This window comes from Oncorhynchus tshawytscha, linkage group LG14, assembly GCF_018296145.1.
Source record: "Oncorhynchus tshawytscha isolate Ot180627B linkage group LG14, Otsh_v2.0, whole genome shotgun sequence".
Classification (NCBI taxonomy): domain Eukaryota; kingdom Metazoa; phylum Chordata; class Actinopteri; order Salmoniformes; family Salmonidae; genus Oncorhynchus; species Oncorhynchus tshawytscha.
In genome coordinates, this window is record NC_056442.1 from 39,298,982 (window position 1) to 39,317,144 (window position 18,163).

At 42.7% G+C, this 18,163-nt stretch overlaps 1 protein-coding gene across 1 annotated transcript; it reads left to right on the forward strand.

Annotated features, from left to right (window-relative positions):
• Positions 1-3,476: 3,476 nt before the first annotated feature.
• LOC112267191 (signal recognition particle receptor subunit alpha) lies at positions 3,477-18,141 on the forward strand. The gene is made up of 14 exons (XM_024445393.2): positions 3,477-3,835; positions 5,104-5,187; positions 5,326-5,489; positions 5,709-5,869; positions 6,207-6,369; positions 6,472-6,628; positions 6,882-7,018; positions 7,143-7,261; positions 8,280-8,366; positions 8,534-8,706; positions 8,965-9,178; positions 9,393-9,556; positions 16,643-16,741; positions 17,097-18,141. Exons 1-14 carry the CDS (start codon positions 3,713-3,715, stop codon positions 17,223-17,225), a joined length of 1,974 nt encoding a protein of 657 aa, XP_024301161.1. The 5' UTR covers positions 3,477-3,712; the 3' UTR covers positions 17,226-18,141.
• The last annotated feature ends 22 nt before the right edge of the window (positions 18,142-18,163 follow it).

Consider the following 18,163-nt stretch of genomic DNA (forward strand, 5'->3'; position numbering starts at 1 on the left):
ACGCCTTCAACTCAATCATCAAGTTTGCAGACGACACAACAGTGGTAGGCTTGATTACCAACAATGACGAGATGGCCTACAGGGACGAGGTGAGGGCCCTCAGAGTGTGGTGTCAGGAAAATAACCTCACACTCAACGTCAACAAAACAAAGGGGATGATCGTGGACTTCAGGAAACAGCAGAGGGACCACCCCCCCTATCCACATCGACGGGACAGTAGTGGAGAAGGTGGAAAGTTTTAAGTACCTCGGCGTACACATCACGGACAAACTGAAATGGTCCACCCACACAGACAGCATGGTGAAGAAGGCGCAGCAGCGCCTCTTTAACCTCGGGAGCCTGAAGAAATTTGGCTTGTCACCAAAACCACTCACAAACTTTTACAGATACACAATCGAGAGCATCCTGTCGGGCTGTATCACCACCTGGTACGGCAACTGCTCCGCCCACAACCGTAAGGCTCTCCTGAGGGTAGTGAGGTCTGCACAACGCATCACCGGGGGCAAACTACCTGCCCTCCAGGACACTTACACCACCCGATGTCACAGGAAGGCCAAAAAGATCATCAAGGACAACAACTACCCAAGCCAATGCCTGTTCAACCCGCAATCATCCGGAAGGCGAGATCAGTACAGGTTCATCAAAGCGGGGACCGAGAGACTGAAAAACAGCTTTTATCTCAAGGCCATCAGACTGTTAAACAGCCATCACAAACATTGATGTAATAAATGTATCACTAGCCACTTTAAACAATGCCACTTTATATAATGCTTACATACCCTACATTACTCATCTCATATGTATATAATGTACTCTATACCATCTACTGCATCTTGGCTATGCCGTTCGGCCATCGCTCATTCATATATTTTTATGTACATATTCGTATTCATTCCTTTACACTTGTGTGTATAAGGTAGTTGTGAAATTGTTATGTTAGATTACTTAGATATTACTGCATGGTCGGTACTAGAAGCACAAGCATTTCGCTACACTCGCATTAACATCTGCTAACCATGTGTATGTGACAAATAACATTGGATTTGATTTACATTTACCAACTTCATTAAACATGCTCAATCCTTTAGTTCACTTCCTCTCATGTGGAAATCAGTAATATATATATATAGTGGTTGTATTTACAGTGGGGCAAAAAATTATTCAGTCAGCCACCAATTGTGCAAGTTCTCCCACTTAAAAAGATGAGATAGGCCTGTAATTTTCATCATAGGTACACTTCAACTATGACAGACAAAATGAGGGGAAAAAAATCCAGAAAATCACATTGTAGGATTTTTAATGAATTTATTTGCAAATTATGGTGGAAAATAAGTATTTGGTCACCTACAAACAAGCAAGATTTCTGGCTCTCACAGACCTGTAACTTCTTGTTTAAGAGGCTCCTCTGTCCTCCACTCATTACCTATATTAATGGCACCTGTTTGAACTTGTTATCAGTATAAAAGACACCTGTCCACAACCTCAAACAGTCACACTCCAAACTCCACTATGGCCAAGACCAAAGAGCTGTCAAAGGACACCAGAAACAAAATTGTAGACCTGCACCAGGCTGGGAAGACTGAATCTGCAATAGGTAAGCAGCTTAGTTTGAAGCAATCAACTGTCGGAGCAATTATTATGAAATGGAAGACATACAAGACCACTGATAATTTCCTTCGATCTGGGTCTCCACGCAAGATCTCACCCCGTGGGGTCAAAATGATCACAAGAACGGTGAGCAAAAATCCCAGAACCACACGGAGGGACCTAGTGAATGACCTGCAGAGAGCTGGGACCAAAGTAACAAAGCCTACCATCAGCAAGGGCATTGAAGATGAAACGTGGCTGGGTCTTTCAGCATGACAATGATCCCAAACACACTGCCCGGGCAACGAAGGAGTGGCTACGTAAGAAGCATTTCAAGGTCCTGGAATGGCCTAGCCAGTTTCCAGATCTCAAACCCATGGAAAATCTTTGGAGGGAGTTGAAAGTCTGTGTTTCCCAGCAACATCACTGCTCTAGAGGAGATCTGCATGGAGGAATGGGCCAAAATACCAGCAACAGTGTGTGAAAACCTTGTGAGGATTTACAGAAAACGTTTGACCTCTGTCATTGCCCACAAAGGGTATATAACAAAGTATTGAGATAAACTTTTGTTATTGACCAAATACTTATTTTCCACCATAATTTGCAAATAAATTCATTAAAAATCCTACAATGTGATTTTCTGGATTTTTTTTCTTCTCATTTTGTCTGTCATAGTTGAAGTGTACCTATGATGAAAATTACAGGCCTCTCTCATCTTTTTAAGTGGGAGAACTTGCACAATTGGTGGCTGACTAAATACTTTTTTGCCCCACTGTAATTATGTATTTGATTGTAGGGAATCCAATCCCTATTTATATACTGACCCATCCTAAATTATATACTTTTCCAACAGTATTTTGTCACTGATCCAACAGTATTCACCTGCAAGTGTAGTGAAATGTATACCTATTTATAGACTGACCCAACATTATTTTCAACTGATTGTAGGAAAACCAATCCCTATTAGATACACACCTGTGCTGCCATTGATCAATGTTAACCGGCGAGATTCATTATTATAGAAAAATTGTTCTGCTAAATTGAACCCCAACATTTTGTTGATGAGGAGGACGAGATCTTACACCATTAAGGCTCGGCTGGAAAACAGACAGTCCCTCACAGAGATGTTTAAATAAGGTATCTTACCTTTTTCCAAGCCGGGCAGAACGGATCAGAAATTCAGGTTGTTCTCATCCGGATCACGGCACCAAATGTTGTTGAAAATTAGATCCAAAGATGAAGGCAGAGACTACTTAATGGTATAATAGAAAACCTTTAATACAAGCAGCTGTAGGGGAGATCTACCTCTGATTTCACAGGGAAGAACTTGAGAATGGCTGCATGTTCTTTATATAGTGGGAAGTGATAACACAATAAAATTGTTTACACAACAGTTATTTTATACAAGTAACAGTTACGGAACACAATAGCCTTGTGTTAGGGTGCATACATACCAGGAGTCTAGGCATTACATCACAGTACAACACAGATATGGGGCGGCAGGGTAGCCTAGTGGTTAGAGTGTTGGACTAGTAACTGGAAGGTTGCGAGTTCAAACCCCCGAGCTGACAAGGTACAAATCTGTCGTTCTGCCCCTGAACAGACAGTTAACCTAATTTGTTCTTAACTGACTTGCCTGGTTAAATAAAGGTAAAATAAAAAAAATATCCCTTGAAGTTTCAACAGCTCAACACAAATTCTGCCACCACAGTTGGGAGGGTGTTTTTTTGTAGTTTTACTTTTGTTTTTCCTTTCCCCGTTTTGTATCACAAAGTATAATGATTTTATATTATAGTCCAGTTTGTGGCGGTAATGTGGCATATTGGATGCCAACCGCCGTTGAACTCCAAAGAAAAAAGAAGAAGAATCAGAAATCTCCGGAAGAAAACGTCATTTCCTGGTCTTGCAACTGACGTGTCTAAAACAGTGTTAGTGGAGGTAGCTAGACTTGGGAGGAAATTTTTCATCAGATACTGTATATCTGATTAGATTTCCTTCTGGAGGCGAAGCCACTTAAAATATTCTTCCGATCAGTTATTTATAGCGTTTTTCCCCCTTCCGTTTAACGTTTTTGTTAGTTTGTTTTCTTTACGTTGGTATATTATCTCGTGTACGTGGTGTCAAGATGCTGGATTTCTTCACCATCTTTAGTAAGGGGGGCATAGTGTTGTGGTGTTTTCAGGGAACCGGTGTTACAGAATCCTTCACCGGGCCTGTCAACGCGCTGATCCGCTCCGTGATCCTTCAGGTGAGAAATACTTAAATCAAGTGACAGCTGTCATGTTTCTGTGCAGCCTAGCGGTGTGTATGTATGGCTGTTTTTCAGCATGCGCCAGAGCGTCGCCACTTCATCAACAAACTGGTTTGCTAATTTAGCTACGTAGCTTTCGTAGATACACCTATCATGTAAATTCTTCTTCGTCTAAACTAAATAGGATGTATATATTGGTAAAGCTAGCGCACTTGTTAGCTTGCTAATGCTACGATTGCGCTAGCTAGTATATGGTTGCGTAATACAGACATGGGGGATTTGGGAACTGGGGACGCGCACAGGTTGTTATTTTGCCAGCCACATCACAATATCACAGCCTAGTGGGATTATCACAAAATGCAAGACTATTACCACGTTGCTAGCTAGATATCAAGTAACAAAAATATAAACGCAACCATTTCCAAGATTTTACTGAGTTAATTCATATAAGGAAATAAGTACATTTAAATAAATTCATTAGGCCCTAATCTATGGATTTCATGTGACTAGGAATACATATACATAAAAAAAGGGGTAAGGTAGGTGGTCTGGATCAGAAAACATCAGGATCTCGTCATGGTATCTCTGTGCATTCAATTTACCATTGATAAAATGCAATTGTGTTCGTAGTTAACGCCAGCCCATACCATAACCTCACCGCCATCATAGAGCACTTTGTTCACAACGTTGACATCAACAAACCGGTTGCCCATGCGTGGTCTGCGGTTGTGAGGCTGGTTGTAAGTACTGCCAAATTCTGTAAAATGACAGAGGTGGTTTATGGTAGAGAAATTAACATTCAGTTCTCTGCCAACAGCTCTGGTGGGCATTCCTGCAGTTAGCATGCCAATTGTATGCTCCTTCAAATTTGAAACATCTATGGTATTGTCTTGTGTGACACAACTGCACATTTTTAAAGTGGCCTTTTATTGTCCCCAGCATAAGGTGCTACTGTGTAATGATCAAACTGTTTAATTAGCTTCTTGATAATTCATCCACCTGACAGGTTTGGCATATCTTGGAAATGGATAAATGCTCAGGGATGTAAACACATTTTGCCAAACATTTTAGAGAAATAAGGTTTTTGTTCTTATGGAACATCTCTGGGATATTTTATTTAAGCTCATGAAACATTGGACCAACACTTTACATGTTTATTTTTGTTCAGTGTAGAACATGTGTTCAAGAGAAATGTTTTCATTTCAGTGATAACCTCTGATTGGTGTTACAGTATTAATGTTAATGGTTCTCTTATTTTGTTTCAGGAACGCAGTGGCAACAATTCCTATTCTCATGATGCCTTGAGTCTTAAGTACAAACTCGATAATGAGTTTGAGCTGGTTTTTGTGGTAAGTTTCACAGAGAACTGCAGTGTATTATAACATTTACTATTTCCTGAAGGAACATACCATACTAACATGCCGAAGTGTTTTCTTCTCATGCAGTCTATGGACTCCAAACTGACCATGCTTCTCTTTTTTGTGTAGGTGGGTTTTCAAAAAATCCTGACACTGACGTATGTTGACAAGTTCATAGATGACGTACAGCTCCACTTCAGGGATCGCTATAAGAATGAGCTGGAGCAAAAAGGGGCCCTTGCGCTGTTGAACAGCCATTTTGCGTTTGAGGATGACTTCAAAATGCTTCTTCGGTAAGCAGTGTCATATCTTAGGGCTGATACTGGTGCATAAAGAGAAGATTCTGCTTTCAAACTAATTTACTGAATCTCACACACACAACCAGCTGTTGAGTTGCCAACTCACAGGTCTACAAGGACCTGAAGGCTACTTGTACAAAATAGAATTTCACTATAGTTCAAGTTAAATGCTAAGTGCTTTGACTCAAATGTTACTGTCCTGTTGTGCTCTAGTGAGGCGGAGGAGAGCAGCAAAGCTCGAGGTCCCACCTCCATGAGAAGCTTCAATGCTTCCCTGAAATCCCAGAAAACTGTGAAGTCCATGATCGAGACGAAAGGAGGGGATAAGGGCAAGGAACAGGGTGGCAAGAAGAATAAGAATGCCAAAAAAGAGGGTAAGGGTTTGACATGATTATTATGAAGATGTTGGAATACAAGCACTTTGTCATGGTTACACTATTTCTGTTTGAAACCGGGACATTTTGTTCTTCATGTTTTAATGTCATGGGGACCAGAGAAGGCTGCTGAGGGGAGGACGGCTCATAATAATTTGCTGAAATGGAGCGACTGGAATGGCATCAGACACATAGAAATCACGTATTTGATACTATTCCGCTCTAGCCATTACCACGAGCCCATTCTCCCCAATTAAGGTGCCACCAACCTCCTGTGATGGGGACATTGATAATGTTTTGTGTGGATGGGGTTAGTTTCTGATGTTTTCCCCCCTAGCTCCTGCTGCTGAGCCTGTGAAAGGGGAAAAAGCTAAGGCTTCGACCAGTGCCCAGAAGACAGAAGAGAACGGTAACCAAGGCTTGACCCAGGAGGAGATCATTCAGAAGAAGAGAGAGGAGTTTATCCGCAAGCGCATGGGGGCACCTGTGGAGAAGCCCAGGTGAGTGGGGTTGGGAGGGACCCAATGTGGTTAAAGTTCTAATTTGGAATGTTGCTGACAGTTGCTTCAGTACTGGAAGTCACATTGTCTCTTGCCTTCCAGTAAGTCCCCCAAGCCTGTGAAGGAGAAACCCAAGGGGAAAGAGAAGCGGGTGTGGACCTTGGGTGGCAGCAGCACCAAAGAACTGGACTACAGCCAGAGCAATGGAAATGGAGCCCATGCTGCTGGAGACCAAGGCTTGGATGCTCAAGCTGACCCGGTATGTGCCTGTTGGGTTTGAGAGCAGCAGAGCTAATATAGCCTGGTTGTACCAGACTGAATGCTGCGCTCACATTATTTAAAAGTGCAGTGAAATAATGGTGAGCGCAGCGGTCTGTCTGGTTTAACAAGACTAGAGCTAATAGCCTTCAGGGATGCTCTGTTGGTACCTTGATAAATAAGGCCCATGTGGTGTAGAAGTGCTTAGTTTATAGGAATTGCACATCTTAATAAAGTCTTGTCTTGTTGTACAGGGGATGCAGCTGAGCTCGATGAAGGGTGACTTGCTCGCCGTGGATTACGAGTCCAGCGAGGGAGAGGAGGAGGAGGAGGAGGAGGAGGAAGAAGATGCTGTGGAGAGGGTGGTAGTTGCTGACACTAGCAAGAAAATGTGAGACCCTTTGATTATTTAATGTGTCAGATAATAGGAAGCATGGCTGAGGAATGGAAGATGATATGAATGTGATGTTGTGCCCTGTTGCTCCTGTCTAAGTCCTTTTTAAAATGTTCCTCAGCCCCAAAAAGGGTGCTTTTGGAGGGATGTTTGGGATGCTGAAGGGCCTGGTGGGTTCTAAGAGTCTGAGCCAGGAGGACATGGAGCCAGTTCTGGACAAAATGAGGGACCACCTCATCGGTATGGACTCCTCTGTTCCCCACTACAGTATCAGTTTCTTAACACATACACTCCCCTTAATATTTATTTGGACAGTGAAGCTAAAACTTTTAATTTTGCTCTATACTCCAGCATTTTGGATTTGAGATCAAATGTTTCATATGAGGTGACCTTACAGAATGTCACCTTTTTATTTGAGGGTATTTCATATCTGTTTTAACTTTTTAGAAATGAAAGCCTTATGTATCTAGTCCCCTGCATTTGAAGGTTGTAAGTATTTGGACAATTTAACTAACTTGTGGGGTGGTCAAACGTTTAGTATTGGTCCCATATTCCTTGCATGCAATGACTACATCAATCTTGTGACTCTACAATGTTGTAAATATTTGAAATTTGTATTGATTGTTTCAGATTGATGTGCCCAATAGAAATTAGTGGTACATAATGTATTGTCTTTGGAGTCGCTTATTGTAAATAAGAATATATGTTCCTGAACACTTCTACATTAATCTGGATAATCCTGAATTAATTGAGAATAATGATTGAGGAAGTTAGAGGCATAAATATCATACCCCCCCCCAAAAAAAATGTTAACCTCCATTGTTATTGGTAATAGTGAGAGGTTAGTATGCCTTGGGTGTATGATCTTTGTGCATCTAACTTCCTCACTCATTATTAATGAAAGATTATCCGTAATCATGGTAGCATCCACATGCACTTCAAATGGAGGGGACTAGATACATAAAGTACTTTAATTTCTAAACAGTAAAACAGATGCGTATGAAAATCCCCTCAAATACAAGGTGACATTCTGTACTGTCGCCTTATATGAAACATTTCATCTGAAATCCAAAATGCTGGAGTATAGAGACAACAGTTTTAGCTTCACTGTCAAAATAAATATGTACGGGAGTGTAATTAACTGTTCAACATAGATTTGTACATGTCCTAGATCACCTGAGGGGAAAAGCTTCACATTCAACTTGTATTCATAGAATTTTCTCATCTATTTTAATTTAATTTTAATTTATTTTTTCAGCTAAGAATGTAGCAGCTGAAATTGCCTCCCAACTCTGTGACTCTGTAGCCAAGAAACTGGAGGGCAAAGTCATGGGCACCTTCACCAGTGAGTACAACTGTCTACCACATAGCTACTGAGTAGAATAAGTCCACAATATAATGAGTTCACCTGTGGAGAGATAGACTTCAATCCCCCAAAGAGATGAAGATGCTGCACAACAGTTCAGAGTACCCCTCTTGCTCTGATAAAGCCCCCCCCCCCTCTTGTAATAGCTGTTGCCTCAACTGTAAAGGGGGCCCTGCAGGACTCCCTGGTCCAGATCCTGCAGCCTAAGCGGCGTGTGGACATCCTGAGAGACGTCCTGGAGGCTCGTAGCCAGCGCAGGCCCTTCGTCATCACCTTCTGTGGGGTCAACGGGGTTGGAAAGTCCACCAACCTGGCCAAGGTGAGATCCACCATGGTGTCAGTATTTTTATTTTTTTTCCCTTCTGTAAATCCATCATATTGAAAACATTGGTATTGTTGAGGATTTCAAACCTGGGTTGTATCCATTTAACCAAACCAGGTCCTGGTTGGACCTTTCCAGGCTGTCTAGATACATAGGCCACCGAATACCTGGGAAGCCCCCATTCAGACCACAGAAAAACCAGCAGGGAAATTTGTTTTTATTTGCTGAAACCCTACATCCTCTGTCTGTGTGCAGATCTCTTTCTGGCTAATCGAGAATGGTTTCACCGTGCTGATAGCAGCCTGTGACACATTCCGTGCGGGGGCCGTGGAGCAGCTGCGTACCCACCAGCGCCGCCTTAACTCCCTGCACCCCCCTCAGGACCACGGGGGAAGGCCCATAGTGCAGCTTTATGAGAAGGGCTACGGGAAGGACGCCGCTGGCATCGCCATGGAGGCTATCGCCTATGGTAACCATACCATTCCCCAGCTTGCCATTCATAGACTAGGTCATCCTAGCCCCATAGTATGCCATAGCTCTGTCTGTCCTCAAATAAATGTATGGTGATCTGTAGGAGGGGTTCACGAATGCTTCTTATTGTCTCACATATTAACTGAGTATATGGACCAAGTCATACGTTCATTCAACCAAGTGAAGAAATCCTTTGTTGTCTCTCTGTCCAGCCCGTAACCAGGCCTTTGATGTGGTGCTGGTGGACACTGCTGGGCGGATGCAGGACAACACCCCCCTGATGACGGCTCTGGCCAAGCTGATAGCTGTCAACATGCCTGACCTGGTGCTGTTTGTGGGGGAAGCTCTAGTGGGCAACGAGGCTGTGGACCAGCTGGTGAGTCCTTATACAACAGTGGTCACCAACCGGTCGATCTCCAAACATTTATGTAAAAAAAACAACGATAAAGCCTTGTTCCTATTTTTTTATTAGTCTCGGGCTGTTGGTGGTAGGTGCTGCCAAGTGCACTATGCTACCGCTGGCCAATCCGATTGCTCAGATAACCGAGTCTGCAGTAACATAGCAGGCATAAAAGAAAGCTACAGCAAAATTGATACTGTGAGATTTTAAAATGTTTAAAACCAAGACCAGAGAAACTGTCAACAAATACAGCAAAGAGCTGCTGTTTTTATGAGTGAGTTTAAGTTCTTACTCAGAGCTGTCAACACTTTGTATTCAACACTTTTATAAGTCATAAAATGTACATTCTTCCTATTTCCACTCAGCGCTACAACAAGCAGTGCAGCAGTAATGAATGAGTAGGAAAGTGTATCTATAGGCTTGCGTTATTATTAGCGGTTTGGGTCTTTTTTCATATCAAGGAATATTTCACTTTCTCTGTTCATAGGAGTAAGAACATGAATTTGTGCATGTGGCAGAAATAATGCGGTGCGACTCGAGTTTCGCCATCAGCTGGAAGACGGTGTCCTTTTTTGGTCAGTGGAGGAAAGGGAGAGTGGAGGGATATTGAGAGACGGACCCTCAGTCTACTGCTCTCTCCCTCTGTTGAGACTGACCATAAGATGCAGGCACCATCAGCCCAGTAAAATAAAAGGAAATTATTTAAATGTATGCTCACTCAGCTGTGCCTCACAAGTAATACCTCAAATTTTGAAATATATATTTTTTTAAATGTCCCAAACAACAACAATGCATTGGCAGGTAAGTTCAAGCAAATCCAGTATGCGGTGATAATGTTTTGGGCCTATAGCTTACTGCACAAACCTCATTGCTACAGTACTGCTTTTAATTGGTTAATGTTGCGTAAGCTTACATTTTTTAAAGTCATGTTAATAAAAAAATCAGAGCGTTAGATCTCGGCGTGCATTTTGATTCAGAAAGTGATCTGACTCAAAGGTTTGTGACCACTGTCATATAACATCCTACTGTTTAATATGCCTCTGAAACTCTGATCCCTAGAAGGTAAAAAACAGACTAACTGTCAAAGAATTCCGGATGCGTTTTAGATACTCTGAGTTTATTTTGGATTATGCTATAGCTTCAGGGTTTTTTCTGGTTGAAAATGGGGCCGCCATCTTGGCGGTGTAGAAACTTTTTTTTACATTTCTAAGACAATTTCCTGCAATTCTACAAATTTCTCCATTCAGCTGAGAGAACTTTGCTCTTTTAAAGCTAGTTTCTTGAAATTCTATGCATTTTGCCAAAGCTAATTCTGTGTTATTTTGCTAAAACAATAACAAAAACGTAATCATGCTAAATTAATTGTTTTTGGAGTTGTCAATTCTCCCTGACTGTCTAGCTTTTATTTTGACTATTGTTACCTCTCAAAGATTATATTATAAAATAATATAAGTCCATTATCTTTCCACATACTTTGTTTTTTTTGTCATTTAAGTTTACACTGAAAGCGTTTCTGCATCCAAAATCTATATATTTTTTTACACCGTTTGGAGTTAAGCGACCCGAAGAAAACGCTTAGGCAGCCCGCCCAAAGATTACAATGGTAGAAAAATCCCTGAGCTTTAGCTGTATTTACTACAACCCTTTTTCCATAAAGCAGGTTTTTAGAAATGTTAGCGAATTTATTACAAGTAAGACCTTATTTACATAAGTATTCAGACCCTATGTTATGAGACTCAAAATTGAGCTCAGGTGCATCCTGTTTCCATTGATCATCCTTGAGGTTTTTCTACAACTTGATTGGAGTCCACCTGTGGTAAATTCAATTGATTGGACATGATTTGGAAAGACCTATACCTGTCTATATAAGGTCCCACAGTTGACAGTGCAAAATTCTCAAGATGGCGCCGACAGAGTTCTTAGGAAACTATGCAGAATTTTTTTTTAACTAAATGTATTATTTCTTAAATGATTACCCCAGGAAATCTTAAGTCTTATTCCATACAGCCGGAAATAACTATTGGATATAAGAGCGACGTCAACTTATCAACATTACGACCAGGAATACGACTTTCCCGAAGTGGAACCTCTGTTTGGACCACTACCCTGGACAATGGATCTAATCCCAGAAGCCGACCCAATCCCAGAAGCTGGCTCCGTAGACGTGCACATCGCCCACCCCTCCCGAGTATACTACTCGCCATTGTCCAGTCTCTTGACAACAAGATAGATGAAATTCGAGCCAGGGTTGCCTTCCAGAGAGACAGAGGTGGTAACATTCACTGTTTCACAGAAACATGGCTCTTTCTGGATATGTTTTTGGAATCGGTTCAGCCACCGGGCTTCTCCATGCATCACGCCAACAGAGATCAAACACCTCTCTGGGAAGAGTAAGGGCGGCGGTGTATGCTTTATGATTAACGACTCATGGTGTAATCATAACAACATACAGGAACTCAAGTCCTTCTGCTCACCCGACCTAGAATTCCCCACAAACTATAACTGACGAGAATTCTCATCAGTTAGTCACAGCTGTGTACATTCCCCCTCAAGCAGACCCCAAGATGGCCCTCAAGGAACTTCACGTAAACTGGAAACCATATATCCTGAGGCTGCATTTATTGTAGGTGGGGATTTTAACAAATTTGAGAAAAGGGCTACTTAGTCTATTAGTATATTGATTGCACTACACGCTGGGGGTAATACACTCGACCACTGCTACTCTACCTTCCGCAATGCATACAAAGCCCTCCCCCGCCCTCCCTTCGGAAAATCCGACCACGACGCCATCTTGCTCCTACAGTCTTATAGGCAGAAACTCAAACAGGATGTACCAGTGACTAGAACCTTTCAACGCTGGTCTGACCAATCGGAATCCACACTTCAAGATTGTTTTGATCACGAGGACTGGGATATGTTCCAGTCAGCCTCAGAGAATAACATTGACCTATACGCTGACTCTGTGAGTGAATTTATAAGGCCACCATTGTTGCTGTAGCCAAGATGGCAAAGATAACTGAACCAACTGACTACCGCCCCATAACATTCACTTCTGTCATCATGAAGTGCTTTGAGAGACTAGTCAAGGATCATATCACCTCCACTTTACCGGCCACCCAAGACCCACTTCAGTTTGAATACCGCCCTAACAGGAGCACAGGCGATGCCATCACATTGCACTCTGCCCTATCCCATCTGGACAAGAGGAATACCTACAGTTGAAGTCAGAAGTTTACAAACACCTTAGCCAAGTACATTTAAACTAAGTTTTTCACAATTCCTGACATTTAATCCAAGTTAAAAATTCCCTGTCTTAGGTCAGTTAGGATCACCACTTCATTTTAAGAATGTGAAATGTCAGAATAATAGTAGTGATTTATTTCAGCTTTTATTTCTTTCATCACATTCCCAGTGGGTCAGAAGTTTACATACACTCAATTAGTATTTGGTAGAAGTTTACATCATAATTGAGTGTATTTGGTAGCATTGCCTTTAAATTGTTTAACTTGGGTCAAATGTTTCGGGGAGCCTTCCACAAGCTTCCCACAATAATTTGGGTGAATTTTGGCCCATTCCTCCTGACAGAGCTGGTGTACCCGAGTCAGGTTTGTAGGCCTCCTTGCTCACACACGCTTTTTCAGTTCTGCCCACACATTGTCTATGGGATTGAGGTCAGAGCTTTGTGATGGCCACTCCAGTACCTTGACTTTGTTGTCCTTAAGCCATTTTGCCACACCTTTGGAAGTATGTTGGAAGACTCATTTAGCGATCAAGCTTTAACCTCCTGACTGATGTGTTGCTGTTGCTTCAATATATCCCCATCATTTTCATTCCTCATGATGCAACTTTTTTATGAAGTGCACCAATCCGTCCTGCAGCAAAGCACCCCCACAACATGATTCTGCCACCCCCGTGCTTCACGGTTGGGATGGTGCGCTTCGGCTTGCAAGCCTCCCCCTTTTTCCTCCAAACATAACGATGGTCAAACAGTTCTATTTTTGTTTCATCAGACCAGAGGACATTTCTCCAAAAAGTCCCCTTATGTAGTTGCAAAGCGTAGTCTGGCTATTTTATGGCGGTTTTGGAGCAGTGGCTTCTTCCTTGCTGAGCAGCCTTTCAGGTTATGTCGATACAGGACTCGTTTTACTGTGGATATAGATACTTTTGTACCGGTTTCCTCCAGCATCTTCACAAGGTCCTTTGCTGCTGTTCTGGGATAGATTCACTTTTCGCACCAAAGTACATTCATCTCTAGGAGACAGAACATGTCTCCTTCCTGAGCGGTATGGCGGCGGCGTGGTCCCATGGTGTTTATAGTTGCGTACTATTGTTTGTACAGATGAACGTGGTACCTTCGGGAATTTGGAAATTGCTCCCAAGGATGAACCAGACTTGTGGAGGTCTACACATTTTTTTTCCTGAGGTCTTGGCTGATTCCTTTGGATTTTCCCATGATGTCAAGCAAAGAGGCACTGAGTTTGAAATACATCCACAGGTACACCTCCAATTGACTCAAATGATGTCAATTAGCCTATCAGAAGCTTCTAAAGCCATGACATCATTTTCTGGAATTTTACAAGCTGTTTAAAGGCACAGTCACCTTAGTGTATGTAAACTTCTGACCCACTTGAATTGTGATAGTGAATTATAAGTGATATCTGTCTGTAAACAATTGTTGAAAAATTGACTTGTCGTGCACAAAGTTAATGTCCTAACCGACTTGCCAAAACTATAGTTTGTTAACATGAAATTTGTGGAGTGGTTGAAAACGTTTTACTGACTCCAACCTAAGTGTATGCAAACTTTCAACTGTATGTAAGAATGCTGTTCATTGACTACAGCTCAGCATTTAACACCATAGTACCCTCCAAGCTTATCATCAAGCTGGAGGCCCCGGGCCTAAATCCCGCCCTGTGCAATTGGGTCCTGGACTTTGACTGGCCGCCCCCAGGTGGTGAAGATTGGAAACATCCTCACCTCGCTGACCCTCAACTGGGGCCCCACAAAGGTGTGTGCTCAGACCCCTCCTGTACTCCCTGTTCATGCACGCCTCCAACTAAATCATCAAGTTTGCAGACGACACAACAGTAGTGGGCTTGATTATCAACAACAAGACAGCCTACAGGTACAGTAAAAGGTGAGGGCACTCGGAGTGTGGTGTCAGGAAAACAACCTCTCACTCAACAAAACAAAGGAGTATCGTGGACTTCAGGAAACAGCAGAGGGAGCACCTCCCTATCCACATCAACGGGAAAGTAGTGGAGAAGGTGGGAAGTTAAGGTCCTTGGCGTACACATCAACCTGAAATGGTCCACCCACACAGACAACCTCAGGAGGCTGAAGAAAGTTGGCTTGTCACCCAAAACCCTGACTAACTTTTACAGATCCACAATCGAGAGCATCCTGTCAGGTTGTATCACAGCCTGGTGCGGCAACTGCTTCGCCCTCAACCGTATGGCTCTCCAGAGGATGGTGCGGTCTGCACAACGCAACACCGGATGCAAACTACCTGCCCTCCATGACACCTATAACACCCGACGTCACAGGAAGTCAAAAAAGATAATGAAAGACAACAACCACCAGAGCCACTGCCTCGTCACACCGCTAACATCCAGAAAGCGAGGTCAGTACAGGTGCATCAAAGCTGTCTCTATCTAAAGGCCATCAGACTGCTGAACAGCAATCACTAACTCTGAGAGGCTGCTACCTACATGGAGACCCAGTCACTCGCCACTTTAACAAATGGATCACTGGCCACTTTGAACAATGCCACTTTAAATAATGTTTACACACTATTTTATACCATCTATTGCACCTTGCCTATGCGGCTCAGACATCGCTCATCCATATATGTACATATTCTCATTCTCCCCATTTTTAGATTTGTGTGTATTAGGTAGTTGTTGGGGAAGTGTTAGATTACTAGTTAGATATTACCGCATTGTCAGAACCAGAAGCACAAGCATTTCGCTACACTCACATTAACATCTGCTAACCATGTGTATGTGACCAATAAAATGTGATATGATTTGAAACTGAGCCATGAGGTCAAAGGAATTGTATCGAGGCACAGATCTGGGGAAGGGTACCAAAACATTTCTGCAGCATTGAAGGTGCCCAAGAACACAGTGGTCACCATCATTCTTAAATGGAAGAAGTTTGGAACCACCAAGACTCTTCCTAGAGTTGGCCGCCCGGCCAAACTTAGCAATTGGGGGAGAAGGGCCTTGGTCAGGGAGATGACCAAGAACCCGACGGTCTGACAGAGCTCCAGAGTTCCTCTGTGGAGATGGGAGTACCTCCAACTGGGGTGAAGATTCACCTTCCAACAGGACAACGACCTTAAGCACACAGACAAGACAACGCAGGAGTGGCTTCAGGACAGGTCTTGAATGCCCCCATTCAGAGCCCGGCCTCTCTGGAAAGACCTGAAAATAGCTGTGCAGCGACGCTCCCCATCCAACCTAACAGAGCTTGAAAGGATCTGCAGAGAATTGGAGAAACTTCCAAAATACTGGTGTGCCAAGCTTGTAGAGTCATATTCAAGGCTGTAATTGCTGCCAAAGGTGCTTCAACAAAATAAAGGGTCTAAATACTTATGTAAATGTGATATTACTTTTTTTTGCCAAGATTTCTAAACCGGTTTGCTTTGTCAATATGGGGTATTGTGTGTACATCAGTGAGGGAGAAAAAGCAATTTAATCTGAGTAAGGCTGTAACGTAACAAATTATGGAAAAAGTCAGGGGGGTCTGAATACTTACCGAATGCTCTGTAAATGGTATTTTAACTTGTCGTGCAGAGGGCACATTTAAAGTAATTTAGCAGACACTTATCCAGTGCAACTTATCGGAGAAGTGCCTTGCTCAAGGGCACATCGGCAGCTTTTTCACCTAGTCTGCTCGGGGATTCGAACCTGCGATCTTTCGGTTACTGGCCCAGTCCGCTTGACTGCTAGGCTACCTGCCGCCTTTAAAATATATATAGACTAACTGTTTCGTTGATTTGCATAGCTGTTTTGTTTCACTCTACACTGTATAATGAGTGCGATACTATACTTGCAGGTGAAATTTAACCAGGCGCTGGCTGATCACTCCATGTCTGATAAGCCTCGTCTCATCGACGGGATCGTTCTCACCAAGTTTGACACCATTGATGACAAGGTTCGTATGTCATTTGACTAGACACTTCAGAACAAGCTTATTTTTTCTATTTTTGGTGGACTGTTTTTATGGGCTAATAGTAAAGCCAAAAATCTATTACATTTTTCATAACTCTAAATCAATTGGCTAAATTATCCTTGGTATAACCATAATAAAATAATTCCATATAGTTTAGTAGAACCCCGCTCCCCCCAGCTTAGATTCTTATGGGTTAACAGAAGTCCTTGTAAACAATGTTTTTTATTGATAGGAAGTCCAAGCTTTTTAAATGCTGTTTGACATCCTTATCGGATTGTGTTAGAACAGAAGTCTGCATGGTTTTTGGTTGCAAAGCTGATGTCACTCCTCCCCTCAGGTTGGCGCTGCCATCTCAATGACCTACATCACCGGCCAGCCCATTGTGTTTGTGGGCACAGGGCAGACCTACAATGACCTGCGGAGCCTCAACGCCCGTGCTGTTGTGGGCGCCCTCATGAAGGCCTGAGTGGCTGCTGCCTGCATCAGTGTTCACCACTATCGTGACAAAGCCAACTAAACACAGCGCTTTGAGATGTCCGGTCCTGCTAACCCTGTCCTGTGGCTCACATCCTAACCCTCCACATAGCACCAAATGCAAAACACACAAGCTTCCTCCCAACTCCATCTGGGAAAGGGGTGGGTGTTGACTTTTAAGCAAGAGTCTCTTGCATTATCTGTAAACGGTTGGGCCAAATTCAAAAGTACCTCAATTTTGCTTTAAAGTGATGCAGTGAAGTTAAAGAGACACATTTCCTGACTTTTTATCTGATCAAATAGAGAGTATTTATTTGTCCTCACTCACAGGTTACTCATTGTCAAATTCACTTCCTGGCATTTGGTGTCTGTTTTCCCCCTTCACTTCAACGAGAACATGTCAGTTATGAAGGCTTGCTGGATGCGACACGTTTCAGCAGCCGCCCCGTTCCCGAGGAACGCTTAGTGACCATAGTGCCTATCCTATCCGTTTCCCTGAAGCATCACCACTACATGGGTGACCGTCTGTCTGCTGAGATCTGAAACTTCAACAAACCCAGTAACTACCTTCTGTTTCTAGCTCTCTGGATGGACTGCTATAACCCCCATCCCGATTCTTCCTCTGCAATTGGAGACTTGAATGATCTTTCAGTTTGTGGTCGAGTTGAAAAAAATAACTTAGACATTTTTTGGGGTTGTCCTCCAGGGTCTACAACTGGAGCACTAGGCCTTGACTTTAGCTTTTTCAATTTCTTCCCCTTTGTCATTTTGAAAACAAATACAAGTCTTACATTTTTCCAGTCCCTTTTAATTTGCAGTAGTGCAATGAGAATCAAGAGTTGTATAGATTTGTCATTTGAGAATGTAAACATTTCTAAATAAAGCTGCTATGATGGCATGGAACAACATACGTCTTACAATTCCAACCTT

What these genes read in the sequence shown, in the direction of transcription:
- LOC112267191 (XM_024445393.2), top strand. Translation starts at nt 3,713, where the DNA reads ATGCTGGATTTCTTCACCATCTTTAGTAAGGGGGGCATAGTGTTGTGG. An exon ending in GCACCTGTGGAGAAGCCCAG is followed by an intron (nt 6,370 to 6,471) that starts GTGAGTGGGGTT and finishes CTTGCCTTCCAG; the next exon opens with TAAGTCCCCCAAGCCTGTGA. An exon ending in AGTCCACCAACCTGGCCAAG is followed by an intron (nt 8,707 to 8,964) that starts GTGAGATCCACC and finishes GTCTGTGTGCAG; the next exon opens with ATCTCTTTCTGGCTAATCGA.